Source organism: Taudactylus pleione, unplaced genomic scaffold (assembly GCF_031769625.1).
Source record: "Taudactylus pleione unplaced genomic scaffold, aTauple2 ptg001276l, whole genome shotgun sequence".
Lineage (NCBI taxonomy): Eukaryota > Metazoa > Chordata > Amphibia > Anura > Myobatrachidae > Taudactylus > Taudactylus pleione.
In genome coordinates this window covers 73,354-93,359 of record NW_028285676.1, presented here as the reverse complement: position 1 = coordinate 93,359, position 20,006 = coordinate 73,354, and the positions used below count along the sequence as shown (strand labels likewise).

Below are 20,006 nucleotides of genomic sequence, written 5' to 3'. Positions count from 1 at the left end.
GTGTGTGATGGAGACTCTATGAGATCTGGGTGTGAGCACTGTGTGTGTGTGATGGAGGCACTATGAGAGCTGGGTGTGAGCAGTGTGTGTGTGTGATGGAGGCACTATGAGAGCTGGGTGTGAGCAGTGTGTGTGATGGGATGGAGGCACTATGAGAGCTGGGTGTGAGCACTGTGTGTGATGGAGGCACTATGAGAGCTGGGTGTGAGCAGTGTGTGTGTGTGTGATGGAGGCACTATGAGAGCTGGGTGTGAGCACTGTGTGTGTGATGGAGGCACTGAGAGCTGGGTGTGAACAGTGTGTGTGATGGAGGCACTATGAGAGCTGGGTGTTAGCAGTGTGTGTGATGGGATGGAGGCACTTTGAGAGCTGGGTGTGAGCACTGTGTGTGTGTGTGATGGAGGCACTATGAGAGCTGGGTGTGAGCACTGTGTGTGATGGGATGGAGGCACTATGAGAGCTGGGTGTGAACACTGTGTGTGTGATGGAGGCACTATGAGAGCTGGGTGTGAGCACTGTGTGTGTGTGTGATGGAGGCACTATGAGAGCTGGGTGTGAGCACTGTGTGATGGGATGGAGGCACTGTGAGTGCTGGGTGTGAGCACTGTGTGTGTGATGGGATGGAGGCACTATGAGAGCTGAGTGTGAGCAGTGTGTGTGGAGGGATGGAGGCACTATGAGAGCTGGGTGTGAGCAGTGTGTGATGGAGGCACTATGAGAGCTGGGTGCGAGCAGTGTGTGTGTGTGATGGAGGCACTATGAGAGGTGGGAGTGAGCAGTGTGTGTGTGATGGGATGGAGGCACTATGAGAGCTGGGTGTGAGCACTGTGTGTGTGATGGGATGGAGGCACTATGAGAGCTGGGTGTGAGCACTGTGTGTGTGATGGGATGGAGGCACTATGAGAGCTGGGTGTGAGCAGTGTATGTGATGGAGGCACTACGAGAGCTGGGTGTGAGCACTGTGTGTGTGATGGAGGCACTACGAGAGCTGGGTGTGAGCACTGTGTGTGTGATGGAGGCACTACGAGAGCTGGGTGTGAGCAGTGTGTGTGTGATGGAGGCAGTGAGAGCTGGGTGTGAGCACTGTGTGTGTGATGGAGGTACTATGAGAGCTAGGTCTGAGCACTGTGTGTGTGATGGAGGCACTGTGAGAGCTGGGTGTGAGCAGTGTGTGTGATGGGATGGAGGCACTATGAGAGCTGGGTGTGAGCACTGTGTGTGATGGAGGTACTATGAGAGCTGGGTGTGAGCAGTGTGTGTGTGTGTGATGGAGGCACTATGAGAGCTGGGTGTGAGCACTGTGTGTGATGGAGGCACTATGAGAGCTGGGTGCGAGCAGTGTGTGTGTGTGATGGAGGCACTATGAGAGCTGGGAGTGAGCAGTGTGTGTGTGATGGGATGGAGGCACTATGAGAGCTTGGTGTGAGCACTGTGTGTGTGATGGGATGGAGGCACTATGAGAGCTGGGTGTGAGCAGTGTTTGTGTATGTGATGGAGGCACTATGAGAGCTGGGTGTGAGCACTGTATGTGTGATGGAGGCACTATGAGAGCTGGGTTTGAGCACTGTGTGTATGTGATGGAAGCACTATGAGAGCTGGGTGTGAGCACTGTGTGTGTGATGGAGGCACTACGAGAGCTGGGTGTGTGTGTGTGGTGGAGGCACTGAGAGCTGGGTGTGAGCACTGTGTGTTGGAGGCACTATGAGAGCTGGGTGTGAGCACTGTGTGTGTGATGGAGGCACTATGAGATCTGGGTGTGAGCACTGTGTGTGTGTGATGGAGGCAATATGAGAGCTGGATGTGAGCACTGTGTGTGTGATGGAGGCACTATGAGAGCTGGGTGTGAGCAGTGTGTGTGTGATGGGATGGAGGCACTATGAGAGCTGGGTGTGAGCACTGTGTGTGTGTGTGATTGAGGCACTATGAGAGCTGGGTGTGAGCACTGTGTGTGATGGAGGCACTATGAGAGCTGGGTGTGAGCACTGTGTGTGTGTGATGGAGGCACTATGAGAACTGGGTGTGAGCACTGTGTGTATGATGGAGGCACTATGAGAGCTGGGTGTGAGCAGTGTGTGTGTGATTGGATGGAGGCACTATGAGAGCTGGGTGTGAGCACTGTGTGTGTGATGGGATGGATTCACTATGAGAGCTGGGTGTGAGCAGTGTGTGTGTGATTGGATGGAGGCACTATGAGAGCTTGGTGTGAGCACTGTGTGTGTGATGGGATGGATTCACTATGAGAGCTGGGTGTGAGCAGTGTGTGTGTGTGATGGAGGCACTATGAGAGCTGGGTGTGAGCACTGTGTGTGTGATGGAGGCACTATGAGAGTTGGGTGCGAGCAGTGTGTGTGTGTGTGATGGAGGCAGTATGAGAGCTGGGAGTGAGCAATGTGTGATGGGATGGAGGCACTATGAGAGCTGGGTATGAGCTGTGTGTGTGATGGGATGGAGGCACTATGAGAGCTGGGTGTGAGTACTGTGTGTGTGTGTGTGATGGAAACACTATGAGAGCTGGGTGTGAGCACTGTGTGTGATGGGATGGAGGCACTATGAGAGCTGGATGTGAGCACTGTGTGTGTGATGGAGGCACTATGAGAGCTGGGTGTGAGCACTGTGTGTGTGATGGAGGCACTACGAGAGCTGGGTGTGAGCAGTGTGTGTGTGATGGAGGCACTATGAGAGCTGGGTGTGAGCACTGTGTGTGTGTGTGATGGGATGGAGGCACTATGAGAGCTGGGTGTGAGCACTGTGTGTGTGATGGGATGGAGGCACTATGAGAGCTGAGTGTGAGCAGTGTGTGTGGAGGGATGGAGGCACTATGAGAGCTGGGTGTGAGCAGTGTGTGATGGAGGCACTATTAGAGCTGGGTGTGAGCACTGTGTGTGATGGAGGCACTATGAGAGCTAGTTGTGAGCAGTGTGTGTGATGGAGCCACTGTGAGAGCTGGGAGTGAGCACTGTGTGTGTGATGGAAGCACTATGAGAGCTGGGTGTGAGCAGTGTGTGTGTGATGGGATGGAGGCACTGTGAGAGCTGGGTGTGAGCACTGTGTTTGTGATGGGATGGAGGCACTATGAGAGCTCGGTGTGAGCAGTGTTTGTGTGTATGTGATAGAGGCACTATGAGAGCTGGGTGTGAGCACTGTATGTGTGATGGAGGCACTATGAGAGCTGGGTGTGAGCACTGTGTGTGTGTGTGATGGAGGCACTATGAGAGCTGGGTGTGAGCACTGTATGTGTGTGTGATGGGATGGGGGCACTATGAGAGCTGAGTGTGAGCAGTGTGTGTGGAGGGATGGAGGCACTATGAGAGCTGGGTGTATGATGGAGGCACTATGAGAGCTGGGTGTGAGCAGTGTGTGTGATGGAGGCACTATGAGAGCTGGGTGTGAGCACTGTGTGTGATGGAGGCACTACGAGAGCTGGGTGTGAGCACTGTGTGTGTGATGGAGGCACTACGAGAGCTGGGTGTGAGCACTGTGTGTGTGATGGAGGCACTACGAGAGCTGGGTGTGAGCAGTGTGTGTGTGATGGAGACTCTATGAGATCTGGGTGTGAGCACTGTGTGTGTGTGATGGAGGCACTATGAGAGCTGGGTGTGAGCAGTGTGTGTGTGTGATGGAGGCACTATGAGAGCTGGGTGTGAGCAGTGTGTGTGATGGGATGGAGGCACTATGAGAGCTGGGTGTGAGCACTGTGTGTGATGGAGGCACTATGAGAGCTGGGTGTGAGCAGTGTGTGTGTGTGTGATGGAGGCACTATGAGAGCAGGGTGTGAGCACTGTGTGTGTGATGGAGGCACTGAGAGCTGGGTGTGAACAGTGTGTGTGATGGAGGCACTATGAGAGCTGGGTGTTAGCAGTGTGTGTGATGGGATGGAGGCACTTTGAGAGCTGGGTGTGAGCACTGTGTGTGTGTGTGTGATGGAGGCACTATGAGAGCTGGGTGTGAGCACTGTGTGTGATGGGATGGAGGCACTATGAGAGCTGGGTGTGAACACTGTGTGTGTGATGGAGGCACTATGAGAGCTGGGTGTGAGCACTGTGTGTGTGTGTGTGTGTGATGGAGGCACTATGAGAGCTGGGTGTGAGCACTGTGTGATGGGATGGAGGCACTATGAGTGCTGGGTGTGAGCACTGTGTGTGTGATGGGATGGAGGCACTATGAGAGCTGGGTGTGAGCACTGTGTGTGTGATGGGATGGAGGCACTATGAGAGCTGAGTGTGAGCAGTGTGTGTGGAGGGATGGAGGCACTATGAGAGCTGGGTGTGAGCACTGTGTGTGTGATGGGATGGAGGCACTATGAGAGCTGAGTGTGAGCAGTGTGTGTGGAGGGATGGAGGCACTATGAGAGCTGGGTGTGAGCAGTGTGTGATGGAGGCACTATGAGAGCTGGGTGTGAGCACTGTGTGTGATGGAGGCACTATGAGAGCTGGGTGCGAGCAGTGTGTGTGTGTGTGATGGAGGCACTATGAGAGCTGGGAGTGAGCAGTGTGTGTGTGATGGGATGGAGGCACTATGAGAGCTGGGTGTGAGCACTGTGTGTGTGATGTGATGGAGGCACTATGAGAGCTGGGTGTGAGCACTGTGTGTGTGATGGGATGGAGGCACTATGAGAGCTGGGTGTGAGCAGTGTATGTGATGGAGGCACTACGAGAGCTGGGTGTGAGCACTGTGTGTGTGATGGAGGCACTACGAGAGCTGGGTGTGAGCACTGTGTGTGTGATGGAGGCACTACGAGAGCTGGGTGTGAGCAGTGTGTGTGTGATGGAGGCAGTGAGAGCTGGGTGTGAGCACTGTGTGTGTGATGGAGGCACTATGAGAGCTAGGTCTGAGCACTGTGTGTGTGATGGAGGCACTATGAGAGCTGGGTGTGAGCAGTGTGTGTGATGGGATGGAGGCACTATGAGAGCTGGGTGTGAGCACTGTGTGTGATGGAGGTACTATGAGAGCTGGGTGTGAGCAGTGTGTGTGTGTGTGATGGAGGCACTATGAGAGCTGGGTGTGAGCACTGTGTGTGTGATGGAGGCACTGAGAGCTGGGTGTGAACAGTGTGTGTGATGGAGGCACTATGAGAGCTGGGTGTTAGCAGTGTGTGTGATGGGATGGAGGCACTATGAGAGCTGTGTGTGAGCAGTGTTTGTGTGTATGTGATGGAGGCACTATGAGAGCTGGGTGTGAGCACTGTATGTGTGATGGAGGCACTATGAGAGCTGGGTTTGAGCACTGTGTGTGTGATGGGATGGAGGCACTATGAGAGCTGGGTGTGAGCACTGTGTGTGTGATGGGATGGAGGCACTATGAGAGCTGAGTGTGAGCAGTGTGTGTGGAGCGATGGAGGCACTATGAGAGCTGGGTGTGAGCAGTGTGTGATGGAGGCACTATGAGAGCTGGGTGTGAGCACTGTGTGTGATGGAGGCACTATGAGAGCTGGGTGTGAGCACTGTGTGTGTGATGGAGGCACTACGAGAGCTGGGTGTGTGTGTGTGGTTGAGGCACTGAGAGCTGGGTGTGAGCACTGTGTGATGGAGGCACTATGAGAGCTGGGTGTGAGCACTGTGTGTGTGATGGAGGCACTATGAGATCTGGGTGTGAGCACTGTGTGTGTGTGATGGAGTCAATATGAGAGCTGGGTGTGAGCACTGTGTGTGTGATGGAGGCACTATGAGAGCTGGGTGTGAGCAGTGTGTGTGTGATGGGATGGAGGCACTATGAGAGCTGGGTGTGAGCACTGTGTGTGTGTGTGATTGAGGCACTATGAGAGCTGGGTGTGAGCACTGTGTGTGATGGAGGCACTATGAGAGCTGGGTGTGAGCACTGTGTGTGTGTGATGGAGGCACTATGAGAACTGGGTGTGAGCACTGTGTGTATGATGGAGGCACTATGAGAGCTGGGTGTGAGCAGTGTGTGTGTGATTGGATGGAGGCACTATGAGAGCTGGGTGTGAGCACTGTGTGTGTGATGGGATGGAGGCACTATGAGAGCTGGGTGTGAGCAGTGTGTGTGTGATGGAGGCACTATGAGAGCTGGGTGCGAGCAGTGTGTGTGTGTGATGGAGGCACTATGAGAGCTGGGAGTGAGCAGTGTGTGATGGGATGGAGGCACTATGAGATCTTGGTATGAGCAGTGTGTGTGATGGGATGGAGGCACTATGAGAGCTGGGTGTGAGTACTGTGTGTGTGTGTGATGGAAACACTATGAGAGCTGGGTGTGAGCACTGTGTGTGATGGGATGGAGGCACTATGAGAGCTGGATGTGAGCACTGTGTGTGTGATGGAGGCACTATGAGAGCTGGGTGTGAGCACTGTGTGTGTGTGTGATGGAGGCACTATGAGAGCTGGGTGTGAGCAGTGTGTGTGTGATGGGATGGAGGCACTATGAGAGCTGGGTGTGAGCACTGTGTGTGTGTGTGATGGAGGCACGGAGAGCTGGGTGTGAGCACTGTGTGTGTGATTGAGGCACTATGAGAGCTGGGTGTGAGCACTGTGTGTGTGTGATGGAGGCACTATGAGAGCTGGGTGTGAGCACTGTGTGTGTGATGGAGGCACTATGAGAGCTGGGTGTGAGCAGTGTGTGTGTGATGGGATGGAGGCACTATGAGAGCTGGGTGTGAGCACTGTGTGTGTGATGGGATGGAGGCACTATGAGAGCTGGGTGTGAGCTGTGTGTGTGATGGGATGGAGGCACTATGAGAGCTGGGTGTGAGCAGTGTGTGTGTGATGGAGGCACTATGAGAGCTGGGTGCGAGCAGTGTGTGTGTGTGATTGAGGCACTATGAGAGCTGGGTGTGAGTACTGTGTGTGTGTGTGTGTGTGTGATGGAGGCACTATGAGAGCTGGGTGTGAGCACTGTGTGTGATGGAATGGAGGCACTATGAGAGCTGGATGTGAGCACTGTGTGTGATTGAGACACTATGAGAGCTGGGTGTGAGCACTGGGTGTAATGGAGGCACTATGAGAGCTGGGTGTGAGTACTGTGTGTGTGTGATGGAGGCACTATGAGAGCTGGGTGTGAGCACTGTGTGTGTGATGGATGCACTATGAGAGCTGGGTGTGAGCAGTGTGTGTGTGATGGGATGGAGGCACAATGAGAGCTGGGTGTGAGCACTGTGTGTGATATAGGCACTATGAGAGCTGGGTGTGAGCAGTGTGTGTGTGATGGAGACACTATGAGAGCTGGGTATGAGCAGTGTGTGTGATGGGATGGAGGCACTATGAGAGCTGGGTGTGAGTACTGTGTGTGTGTGTGATGGAGGCACTATGAGAGCTGGGTGTGAGCACTGTGTGTGATGGGATGGAGGCACTATGAGAGCTGGATGTGAGCACTGTGTGTGATGGAGGGACTATGAGAGCTCGGTGTGAGCACTGTGTGTGTGATGGAGGCACTATGAGAGCTGGGTGTGAGCACTGTGTGTGTGTGTGATGGAGGCACTATGAGAGCTGGGTGTGAGCACTGTGTGTGATGGGATGGAGGCACTATGAGAGCTGGGTGTGAGCAGTGTGTGTGTGATGGAGGCACTATGAGAGCTCGGTGTGAGCACTGTGTGTGTGATGGAGGCACTATGAGAGCTGGGTGTGAGCACTGTGTGTGTGTGTGATGGAGGCACTATGAGAGCTGGGTGTGAGCACTGTGTGTGATGGGATGGAGGCACTATGAGAGCTGGATGTGAGCACTGTGTGTGATGGAGGGACTATGAGAGCTGGGTGTGAGCAGTGTGTGTGTGTGTGATGGAGGCACTATGAGAGCTTGGTGTGAGCAGTGTGTGTGTGATAGAGGCACTATGAGAGCTGGGTGTGAGCAGTGTGTGTGTGTGTGTGTGATGGAGGCACTATGAGAGCTGGGTGTGAGCAGTGTGTGTGATGGGATGGAGGCACTTTGAGAGCTCGGTGTGAGCACTGTGTGTGTGTGATGGAGGCACTATGAGAGCTGAGTGTGAGCAGTGTGTGATGGAGGCACTATTAGAGCTGGGTGTGAGCACTGTGTGTGATGGAGGCACTATGAGAGCTGGTTGTGAGCAGTGTGTGTGGGTGATGGAGGCACTATGAGAGCTGGGAGTGAGCACTGTATGTGTGATGGAGGCACTATGAGAGCTGGGTGTGAGCACTGTGTGTGTGTGTGTGATGGAAGCACTATGAGAGCTGGGTGTGAGCAGTGTGTGTGTGATGGAGGCACTATGAGAGCTGGATGTGAGCACTGTGTGTGATGGGATGGAGGCACTATGAGAGCTATGTGTGAGCACTGCGTGTGTGAGATGGAGGCACTATGAGAGCTGGGTGTGAGCAGTGTGTGTGATGGAGGCAATATGAGAGCTGGGTGTGAGCACTGTGTGTGTGATGGAGGCACTATGAGAGCTGGGTGTGAGCAGTGTGTGTGATGGGATGGAGGCACTATGAGAGCTCGGTGTGAGCACTGTGTGTGTGAGATGGAGGCACTATGAGAGCTGGGTGAGAGCAGTGTGTGTGTGATGGGATGTAGGCACTATGAGAGGTGGGTGTGAGCACTGTGTGTGTGTGATGGAGGCACTATGAGAGCTGGGTGTGAGCAGTGTGTGTGATGGAGGCACTATGAGAGCTGGGTGTGAGCAGTGTGTGTGATGGAGGCACTATGAGAGCTGGATGTGAGCACTGTGTGTGATGGGATGGAGGCACTGTGAGAGCTGGGTGTGAGCACTGTATGTGTGTGTGATGGGATGGAGGCACTATGAGAGCTGAGTGTGAGCAGTGTGTGTGGAGGGATGGAGGCACTATGAGAGCTGGGTGTATGATGGAGGCACTATGAGAGCTGGGTGTGAGCACTGTGTGTGTGATGGAGGTACTACGAGAGCTGGGTGTGAGCACTGTGTGTGTGATGGAGGCACTACGAGAGCTGGGTGTGAGCACTGTGTGTGTGATGGAGGCACTATGAGAGCTAGGTCTGAGCACTGGGTGTGTGTGATGGGATGAAGACTCTATGAGATCTGGGTGTGAGCACTGTGTTTGTGTGATGGAGGCACTATGAGAGCTGGGTGTGAGCACTGGGTGTGTGTGTGATGGGATGGAGGCACTATGGGAGCTGGGTTTGAGCAGTGTGTGTGTGATGGAGGCACTATTAGAGCTGGGTGTGAGCACTGTGTGTGTGTGATGGAGGCACTTTGAGAGCTGGGTGTGAGCAGTGTGTGTGATGGGATGGAGGCACTATGAGAGCTGGGTGTGAGCACTGTGTGTGATGGAGGCACTGAGAGCTGGGTGTGAGCACTGTGTGTGTGATGGGATGGAGGCACTATGAGAGCTGGGTTTGAGCACTGTGTGTGTGTGATGGAGGCACTATGAGAGCTAGGTGTGAGCACTGTGTGTGTGATGGAGGCACTACGAGAGCTGGATGTGAGCAGTGTGTGTGTGTGGTGGAGGCACTGAGAGCTGGGTGTGAGCACTGTGTGTGATGGAGGCACTATGAGAGCTGGGTGTGAGCACTGTGTGTGTGATGGAGGCACTATGAGATCTGGGTGTGAGCAGTGTGTGTGTGTGATGGAGGCACTATGAGAGCTGGGTGTGAGCAGTGTGTGTTTGATGAGATGGAGGCACTATGAGAGCTGGGTGTGAGCACTGTGTGTGTGTGTGTGTGTGTGATTGAGGCACTATGAGAGCTGGGTGTGATGGAGGCACTATGAGAGCTGAGTGTGAGCAGTGTGTGTGTGATGGGATGGAGGCACTATGAGAGCTGGGTGTGAGCACTGTGTGTGTGATGGGATGGAGGCACTATGAGAGCTGGGTGTGAGCAGTGTGTGTGTGATGGAGGCACTATGAGAGCTAGGTGCGAGCAGTGTGTGTGTGTGATGGAGACACTATGAGAGCTGGGTGTGAGCAGTGTGTGTGTGTGTGATGGAGGCACTATGAGAGCTGGGTGTGAGCACTGTGTGTGTGATGGAGGCACTATGAGAGCTGGGTGTTAGCAGTGTGTGTGATGGAGGCACTATGAGAGCTGGGTGTTAGCAGTGTGTGTGATGGGATGGAGGCACTTTTTAGAGCTGGGTGTGAGCACTGTGTGTGTGATGGAGCCACTATGAGAGCTGGGTGTGAGCACTGTGTGTGATGGGATGGAGGCACTATGAGAGCTGGGTGTGATCAGTGTGTGATGGAGGCACTATGAGAGCTGGGTGTGAGCACTGTGTGTGATGGAGGCACTATGAGAGCTGGGTGTGAGCAGTGTGTGTGTGATTGGATGGAGGCACTATGAGAGGTGGGTGTGAGCACTGTGTGTGTGATGGGATGGATTCACTATGAGAGCTGGGTGTGAGCAGTGTGTGTGTGATGAAGGCACTATGAGAGTTGGGTGCGAGCAGTGTGTGTGTGTGTGATGGAGGCAGTATGAGAGCTGGGAGTGAGCAGTGTGTGATGGGATGGAGGCACTATGAGAGCTGGGTATGAGCAGTGTGTGTGATGGGATGGAGGCACTATGAGAGCTGGGTGTGAGTACTGTGTGTGTGTGTGATGGAAACACTATGAGAGCTGGGTGTGAGCACTGTGTGTGATGGGATGGAGGCACTATGAGAGCTGGATGTGAGCACTGTGTGTGTGATGGAGGCACTATGAGAGCTGGGTGTGAGCACTGTGTGTGTGATGGAGGCACTACGAGAGCTGGGTGTGAGCAGTGTGTGTGTGATGGAGGCACTATGAGAGCTGGGTGTGAGCACTGTGTGTGTGTGATGGAGGCACTATGAGAGCTGGGTGTGAGCACTGTGTGTGTGATGGAGGCACTACGAGAGCTGGGTGTGTGTGTGTGGTGGAGGCACTGAGAGCTGGGTGTGAGCACTGTGTGTTGGAGGCACTATGAGAGCTGGGTGTGAGCACTGTGTGTGTGATGGAGGCACTATGAGATCTGGGTGTGAGCACTGTGTGTGTGTGATGGAGGCAATATGAGAGCTGGGTGTGAGCACTGTGTGTGTGATGGAGGCACTATGAGAGCTGGGTGTGAGCAGTGTGTGTGTGATGGGATGGAGGCACTATGAGAGCTGGGTGTGAGCACTGTGTGTGTGTGTGATTGAGGCACTATGAGAGCTGGGTGTGAGCACTGTGTGTGATGGAGGCACTATGAGAGCTGGGTGTGAGCACTGTGTGTGTGTGATGGAGGCACTATGAGAACTGGGTGTGAGCACTGTGTGTATGATGGAGGCACTATGAGAGCTGGGTGTGAGCAGTGTGTGTGTGATTGGATGGAGGCACTATGAGAGCTGGGTGTGAGCACTGTGTGTGTGATGGGATGGATTCACTATGAGAGCTGGGTGTGAGCAGTGTGTGTCTGATGGAGGCACTATGAGAGTTGGGTGCGAGCAGTGTGTGTGTGTGTGATGGAGGCAGTATGAGAGCTGGGAGTGAGCAGTGTGTGATGGGATGGAGGCACTATGAGAGCTGGGTATGAGCAGTGTGTGTGATGGGATGGAGGCACTATGAGAGCTGGGTGTGAGTACTGTGTGTGTGTGTGATGGAAACACTATGAGAGCTGGGTGTGTTGGGATGGAGGCACTATGAGAGCTGGGTGTGAGCACTGTGTGTGATGGAGGCACTATGAGAGCTGGGTGTGAGCACTGTGTGTGTAATGGGATGGAGGCACTATAAGAGCTGGTTGTGATGGGATGGAGGCACTATGAGAGCTGGGTGTGAGCTGTGTGTGTGTGATGGAGGCACTATTAGAGCTGGGTGTGAGCACTGTGTGTGATGGAGGCACTATGAGAGCTGGTTGTGAGCAGTGTGTGTGGGTGATGGAGGCACTATGAGAGCTGGGTGTGAGCAGTGTGTGTGTGATGGGATGGAGGCACTATGAGAGCTTGGTGTGAGCACTGTGTTTGTGATGGGATGGAGGCACTATGAGAGCTGGGTGTGAGCAGTGTTTGTGTATGTGATGGAGGCACTATGAGAGCTGGGTGTGAGCACTGTATGTGTGATGGAGGCACTATGAGAGCTGGGTGTGAGCACTGTGTGTGTGTGATGGAAGCACTATGAGAGCTGGGTGTGAGCACTGTGTGTGTGATGGGATGGAGGCACTATGAGAGCTGGGTGTGAGCACTGTATGTGTGTGTGATGGGATGGAGGCACTATGAGAGCTGAGTGTGAGCAGTGTGTGTGGAGGGATGGAGGCACTACGAGAGCTGGGTGTGAGCACTGTGTGTGATGGAGGCACTACGAGAGCTGGGTGTGAGCAGTGTGTGTGTGATGGAGGCAGTGAGAGCTGGGTGTGAGCAGTGTGTGTGTGATGGAGGCTCTATGAGAGCTGGGTGTGAGCAGTGTGTGTGTGATGGAGGCTCTATGAGAGCTGGGTGTGAGCAGTGTGTGTGATGGGATGGAGGCACTATGAGAGCTGGGTGTGAGCAGTGTGTGATGGAGGCACTATGAGAGCTGGGTGTGAGCAGTGTGTGTGTGATAGAGGCACTATGAGAGCTGGGTGTGAGCAGTGTGTGTGTGTGTGTGTGATGGAGGCACTATGAGAGCTGGGTGTGTGCACTGTGTGTGTGATGGAGGCACTGTGAGCTGGGTGTGAGCAGTGTGTGTGATGGAGGCACTTTGAGAGCTGGGTGTGAGCACTGTGTGTGTGTGTGTGTGTGATGGAGGCACTATGAGAGCTGGGTGTGAGCACTGTGTGTGATGGGATGGAGGCACTATGAGAGCTGGGTGTGAGCACTGTGTGTGTGATGGAGGCGCTATGAGAGCTGGGTGTGAGCACTGTGTGTGTGTGATGGGATGGAGGCACTTTGAGAACTGGGTGTGAGCAGTGTTTGTGTGTATGTGATGGAGGCACTATGAGAGCTGGGTGTGAGCACTGTGTGTGTGTGATGGAAGCACTATGAGAGCTGGGTGTGAGCAGTGTGTGTGTGATGGAGGCACTATGAGAGCTGGGTGTGAGCAGTGTGTGTGTGTGATGGAAGCACTATGAGAGCTGGGTGTGAGCAGTGTATGTGTGATGTGATGGAGGCACTATGAGAGCTGGGTGTGAGCACTGTGTGTGTGTGTGATGGAGGCACTATGAGAGCTGGGTGTGAGCACTGTGTGTGTGACGGAATGGAGGCACTATGAGAGCTGGATGTGAGCACTGTGTGTGATGGGATGGAGGCACTATGAGAGCTGGGTGTGAGCAGTGTGTGTGATGGGATGGAGGCACTATGAGAGCTGGGTGTGAGCACTGTGTGTGTGTGTGATGGAGGCACTATGAGAGCTGGGTGTGAGCACTGTGTGTGTGTGTGATGGAGGAACTATGAGAGCTGGGTGTGAGCACTGTGTGTGTGTGTTTGATGGAGGCACTATGAGAGCTGGGTGTGAGCACTGTGTGTGTTTGATGGGATGGAGGCACTATGAGAGCAGGTAGGAGGCGCAGTGTAATGTTGTTTTTTGTTCCCCGCAGAGCCCAGGACATGGGGGTGACCGGCCACGCACTCATCACACACGCCCTTGTGGCCCTCTTTGGCATGGGCTCCTGGGTGTCCGTGAACTCCTTGTGGGTGGAGCTTCCTGTTGTTGTGAAAGAGCTTCCAGAAGGTGAGCATAGAGCCTCTGCCTTATGTATAATCTAAGACAGGCCCCCCACGTCTATACTGGACGCCACTCACAGACTGATCCCTACTGTACAATTCCTCTGTGTGTGCTCTGCCTCAGTCCATCCATACATGGTACCATAGCACGTCATACACCATATGTAGCACACAGGAAACGCACAGGGTTACATTTTAGTAAGAAGTCTTAGCCAGTAATGAGTATTCTCCAGTGAGAAAGGATGGAAAACATGCACTGTTAGAGTTCCCTGAGGACTGAGGTTGAGAAACAGTGGTTTACGCGCACACATACATGACAAAATGAGGCCAATCCTAGCGCAAGACAAGTTTAGAGACACGGCCTAGTTGCCAGAACTGAAATCCATCCCGAATGTTCCGCAATAATCACAATAACCACTGCCCGTGTGACACTACCGTAAGCCCCCCCACTGCCCGTGTGACACTGCTGTAAGCCCCCCCACTGCCCGTGTGACACTGCCGTAAGCCCCCCCACTGCCCGTGTGACACTGCCGTAAGCCCCCCCACTGCCCGTGTGACACTGCCGTAAGCCCCCCCACTGCCCGTGTGACACTGCCGTAAGCCCTCCCCCTGCCCGTGTGACACTGCCGTAAGCCCTCCCCCTGCCCGTGTGACACTGCCGTAAGCCCTCCCCCTGCCCGTGTGACACTGCCGTAAGCCCTCCCCCTGCCCGTGTGACACTGCCCTTTCCATAAGCGTAGATATTCCCACCATGTATCTGCAGACTCTGGCCCACAGGAACACAACCTCTCTCTCTGTACATGGGGCAGGGACAGAGCGGTGCAGCAGAGGAAGATCAGTCTGGCTGCTGCGTTCAGTATAGAGCGTAGGGATGACTCTGGTTAGGAGACTATTGCAGTAATCTGTGCGGGAGGTACTGAGTGCAGGCATTGCAGTGTCCTGTGTGAGATACTGAGTGCAGGCATTAGTGTCCTGTGTGAGATACTGAGTGCAGGCATAGGTGTCCTGTGTGAGATACTGAGTGCAGGCATTACAGTGTCCTGTGTGAGATACTGAGTGCAGGCATTACAGTGTCCTGTGTGAGATACTGAGTGCAGGCATTAGTGTCCTGTGTGAGATACCGAGTGCAGGCATTAGTGTCCTGTGTGAGATACTGAGTGCATGCATTACAGTGTCCTGTGTGAGATACCGAGTGCATGCATTACAGTGTCCTGTGTGAGATACTGAGTGCATGCGTTACAGTGTCCTGTGTGAGATACTGAGTGCATGCGTTACATGTCCTGTGTGAGATACTGAGTGCATGCGTTACATGTCCTGTGTGAGATACTGAGTGCATGCGTTACAGTGTCCTGTGTGAGATACCGAGTGCATGCGTTAGTGTCCTGTGTGAGATACCGAGTGCATGCGTTACAGTGTCCTGTGTGAGATACCGAGTGCATGCGTTAGTGTCCTGTGTGAGATACCGAGTGCATGCGTTAGTGTCCTGTGTGAGATACCGAGTGCATGCGTTACAGTGTCCTGTGTGAGATACTGAGTGCATGCATTACAGTGTTCTGTGTGAGATACCGAGTGCATGCATTACAGTGTCCTGTGTGAGATACTGAGTGCATGCGTTACAGTGTCCTGTGTGAGATGGGCGTTTGTGTACAATTCCTGTTACATACAGGTAAGATACATCTCCAGCAGACAGGATGTGAGGAACAAAGATCAGATCAGAGACTATGACACCTGGGCAGCGGGTATGAGAGGGATTATTGTCATGTTATGGTAATTACAGTAAGTGGTGGTGATGGAATGGCAGAGAGACAGTGATACGGCCAACACTGTTGGAGAGAGATCTACGGAGAACAGGAGAAATTGTGTATCATCCGCACACAGACAGGCACCCTGCAGCCAGTATCCTGCACCAGTGCCACCCGGAGCGTCCTCTGCACACTACAGACAGGCACCCTGCAGCCAGCATCCTGCACCAGTGCCACCCGGAGCGTCCTCTGCACACTACAGACAGGCATCCTGCAGCACGTATCCTGCACCAGTGCCACCCGGAGCGTCCTCTGCACACTACAGACAGGCACCCTGCAGCCAGCATCCTGCACCAGTGCCACCCGGAGCGTCCTCTGCACACTACAGACAGGCACCCTGCAGCACGCATCCTGTACCAGTGCCACCCGGAGCGTCCTCTGCACACTACAGATAGGCACCCTGCAGCCCGTATCCTGCACCAGTGTCACCCGGAGCGTCCTCTTCACACTACAGACAGGCACCCTGCAGCCAGCATCCTGCACCAGTGCCACCCGGAGCGTCCTCTTCACACTACAGACAGGCACCCTGCAGCCAGCATCCTGCACCAGTGCCACCCGGAGCGTCCTCTGCACACTACAGACAGGCACCCTGCAGCACGTATCCTGCACCAGTGCCACCCGGAGCGTCCTCTGCACACTACAGACAGGCACCCTGCAGCAAGTGTCCTGCGGCAGTGTCACCCGGAGCATCCTCTGCACACTACAGACAGGCACCCTGCAGCCAGCATCCTGCACCAGTGCCACCCGGAGCGTCCTCTGCACACTACAGACAGGCACCCTGCAGCACGTATCCTGCACCAGTGCCACCCGGAGCGTCCTCTGCACACTACAGACAGGCACCCTGCAGCAAGTGTCCTGCGGCAGTGCCACCCGGAGCATCCCCTGCACACTACAGACAGGCACCCTGCAGCAAGTGTCCTGCACCAGTGCCACCCGGAGCGTCCTCTGCACACTACAGACAGGCACCCTGCAGCCAGTATCCTGCACCAGTGCCACCCGGAGCGTCCTCTGCACACTACAGACAGGCACCCTGCAGCAAGTGTCCTGCGGCAGTGCCACCCGGAGCATCCCCTGCACACTACAGACAGGCACCCTGCAGCCAGGATCCTGCACCAGTGCCACCAGGAGCGTCCTCTGCACACTACAGACAGGCACCCTGCAGCAAGTGTCCTGCGGCAGTGTCACCCGGAGCTTCCTCTGCACACTACAGACAGGCACCCTGCAGCCAGCGTCCTGCACCAGTGCCACCCGGAGCGTCCCCTGCACACTACAGACAGGCACCCTGCAGCCCGTATCCTGCACCTGTGCCACTCGGGGCGTCCCCTGCACACTACAGACAGGCACCCTGCAGCCAGCGTCCTGCACCAGTGCCACACGGAGCGTCCTCTGCACACTACAGACAGGCACCCTGCAGCCAGCGTCCTGCACCAGTGCCACCCGGAGCGTCCCCTGCACACTACAGACAGCCACCCTGCTGCCCGTATCCTGCACCAGTGCCACCCGGGCGTCCTCTGCACACTACAGACAGGCACCCTGCAGCCAGTATCCTGCACCAGTGCCACCCTGAGCGTCCCCTGCACACTACAGACAGGCACCCTGCAGCCAGTATCCTGCACCAGTGCCACCCGGAGCGTCCTCTGCACACTACAAACAGGCACCCTGCAGCCAGCGTCCTGCACCAGTGCCACCCGGAGCGTCCCCTGCACACTACAGACAGGCACCCTGCAGCCCGTATCCTGCACCAGTGCCACCCGGAGCGTCCTCTGCACACTATAGACAGGCACCCTGCAGCCAGTATCCTGCACCAGTGCCACCCGGAGCGTCCTCTGCACACTACAGACAGGTACCCTGCAGCCCGTATCCTGCACCAGTGCCACCCGGAGCTTCCTCTGCACACTACAGACAGGCACCCTGCAGCCAGTATCCTGCACCAGTGCCACCCGGAGCGTCCTCTGCACACTACAGACAGGCATCCTGCAGCCAGTATCCTGCACCAGTGCCACCCGGAGCGTCCTCTGCACACTACAGACAGGCACCCTGCAGCAAGTGTCCTGCACCAGTGCCACCCGGAGCGTCCTCTGCACACTACAGACAGGCACCCTGCAGCCCGTATCCTGCACCAGTGCCACCCGGAGCGTCCCCTGCACACTACAGACAGGCACCCTGCAGCCAGTATCCTGCACCAGTGCCACCCGGAGCGTCCTCTGCTCACTACAGACAGGCACCCTGCTGCCAGTATCCTGCACCAGTGTCACCCGAGCGTCCTCTGCACACTACAGACAGGCACCCTGCAGCCCGTATCCTACACCAGTGCCACCCGGAGCGTCCTCTGCTCACTACAGACAGGCACCCTGCTGCCAGTATCCTGCACCAGTGTCACCCGAGCGTCCTCTGCACACTACAGACAGGCACCCTGCAGCCCGTATCCTGCACCAGTGCCACCCTGAGCGTCCCCTGCACACTACAGACAGGCACCCTGCAGCCAGTATCCTTCACCAGTGCCACCCGGAGCGTCCTCTGCACACTACAGACAGGCACCCTGCAGCAAGTGTCCTGCGGCAGTGTCACCCGGAGCATCCTCTGCACACTACAGACAGGCACCCTGCAGCCAGCGTCCTGCACCAGTGCCACCCGGAGCGTCCCCTGCACACTACAGACAGGCACCCTGCAGCCCGTATCCTGCACCAGTGCCACCCGGGGCGTCCTCTGCACACTACAGACAGGCACCCTGCAGCCCGTATCCTGCACCAGTGTCACCTGGAGCGTCCCCTGCACACTACAGACAGGCACCCTGCAGCCCGTATCCTGCACCAGTGCCACCCGGAGCGTCCTCTGCACACTACAGACAGGCACCCTGCAGCCCGTATCCTGCACCAGTGCCACTCGGAGCGTCCTCTGCACACTACAGACAGGTACCCTGCAGCCCGTATCCTTCACCAGTGCCACCCGGAGCTTCCTCTGCACACTACAGACAGGCACCCTGCAGCCAGTATCCTGCACCAGTGCCACCCGGAGCGTCCTCTGCACACTACAGACAGGCATCCTGCAGCCAGTATCCTGCACCAGTGCCACCCGGAGCGTCCTCTGCACACTACAGACAGGTACCCTGCAGCAAGTGTCTTGCACCAGTGCCACCCGGAGCATCCTCTGCACACTACAGACAGGCACCCTGCAGCCAGCGTCCTGCACCAGTGCCACCCGGAGCGTCCTCTGCTCACTACAGACAGGCACCCTGCAGCCAGCATCCTGCACCAGTGCCACCATGAGCGTCCTGTGCACACTACAGACAGGCACCCTGCAGCCAGTATCCTGCACCAGTGCCACCCTGAGCGTCCCCTGCACACTACAGACAGGCACCCTGCAGCCAGTATCCTGCACCAGTGCCACCCGGAGCGTCCTCTGCACACTACAGACAGGCACCCTGCAGCAAGTGTCCTGCACCAGTGCCACCCGGAGCGTCCTCTGCACACTACAGACAGGCACCCTGCAGCCCGTATCCTGCACCAGTGTCACCTGGAGCGTCCCCTGCACACTACAGACAGGCACCCTGCAGCCCGTGTCCTGCACCAGTGCCACCCGGAGCGTCCTCTACACACTACAGACAGGCACCCTGCAGCCCGTATCCTGCACCAGTGCCACCCGGAGCGTCCTCTGCACACTACAGACAGGTAGCCTGCAGCCCGTATCCTTCACCAGTGCCACCCGGAGCTTCCTCTGCACACTACAGACAGGCACCCTGCAGCCAGTATCCTGCACCAGTGCCACCCGGAGCGTCCTCTGCACACTACAGACAGGCATCCTGCAGCCAGTATCCTGCACCAGTGCCACCCGGAGCGTCCTCTACACACTACAGACAGGTACCCTGCAGCAAGTGTCCTGCACCAGTGCCACCCGGAGCATCCTCTGCACACTACAGACAGGCACTCTGCAGCCAGCGTCCTGCACCAGTGCCACCCGGAGAGTCCTCTGCTCACTACAGACAGGCACCCTGCAGCCAGCATCCTGCACCAGTGTCACCCGGAGCGTCCTCTGCACGCTACAGACAGGCTCCCTGCAGCCCGTATCCCGCACCAGTGCCACCCGGAGCGTCCCCTGCATGCTACAGACTGGCACCCTGCAGCCAGCGTCCAGCACCAGTGCCACCCGGAGCGTCCCCTGCACGCTACAGACAGGCACCCTGCAGCCAGTATCCTGCACCAGTGTCACCCGGAGCGTCCTCTGCACGCTACAGACAGGCACCCTGCAGCCCGTATCCTGCACCAGTGCCTCCCGGAGCGTCCCCTGCATGCTACAGACAGGCACCCTGCAGCCAGTATCCTGCACCAGTGCCACCCGGAGCATCCTCTGCACACTACAGACAGGCACCCTGCAGCCAGTATCCTGCACCAGTGCCACCCGGAGCGTCCTCTGCACACTACAGACAGGCACCCTGCAGCCAGTATCCTGCACCAGTGCCACCCGGAGCGTCCCCTGCACACTACAGACAGGCATCCTGCAGCCAGTATCCTGCACCAGTGCCACCCGGAGCGTCCCCTGCACACTACAGACAGGCACCCTGCAGCCAGTATCCTGCACCAGTGCCACCCGGAGCGTCCTCTGCACACTACAGACAGGCACCCTGCAGCACGTATCCTGCACCAGTGTCACCCTTAGCGTCCTCTGCACACTACATACAGGCACCCTGCAGCCCGTATCCTGCACCAGTGCCACCC

The 20,006-nt window shown here is 56.1% G+C and overlaps 1 protein-coding gene across 1 annotated transcript in view; it reads left to right on the top strand.

The window, feature by feature from the left end:
- LOC148443413 (solute carrier family 52, riboflavin transporter, member 2-like) overlaps positions 1 to 20,006 on the top strand; it is a gene marked incomplete at its 3' end in the record, with an annotated part of 209,880 nt that overhangs the window by 136,358 nt on the left and 53,516 nt on the right. Inside the window, exon 5 of the mRNA XM_088462851.1 lies at positions 13,366 to 13,499. Within this exon, the coding sequence (XP_088318977.1) occupies positions 13,366 to 13,499 (134 nt within the window). The remainder of the gene's footprint in view (positions 1 to 13,365; positions 13,500 to 20,006) is intronic.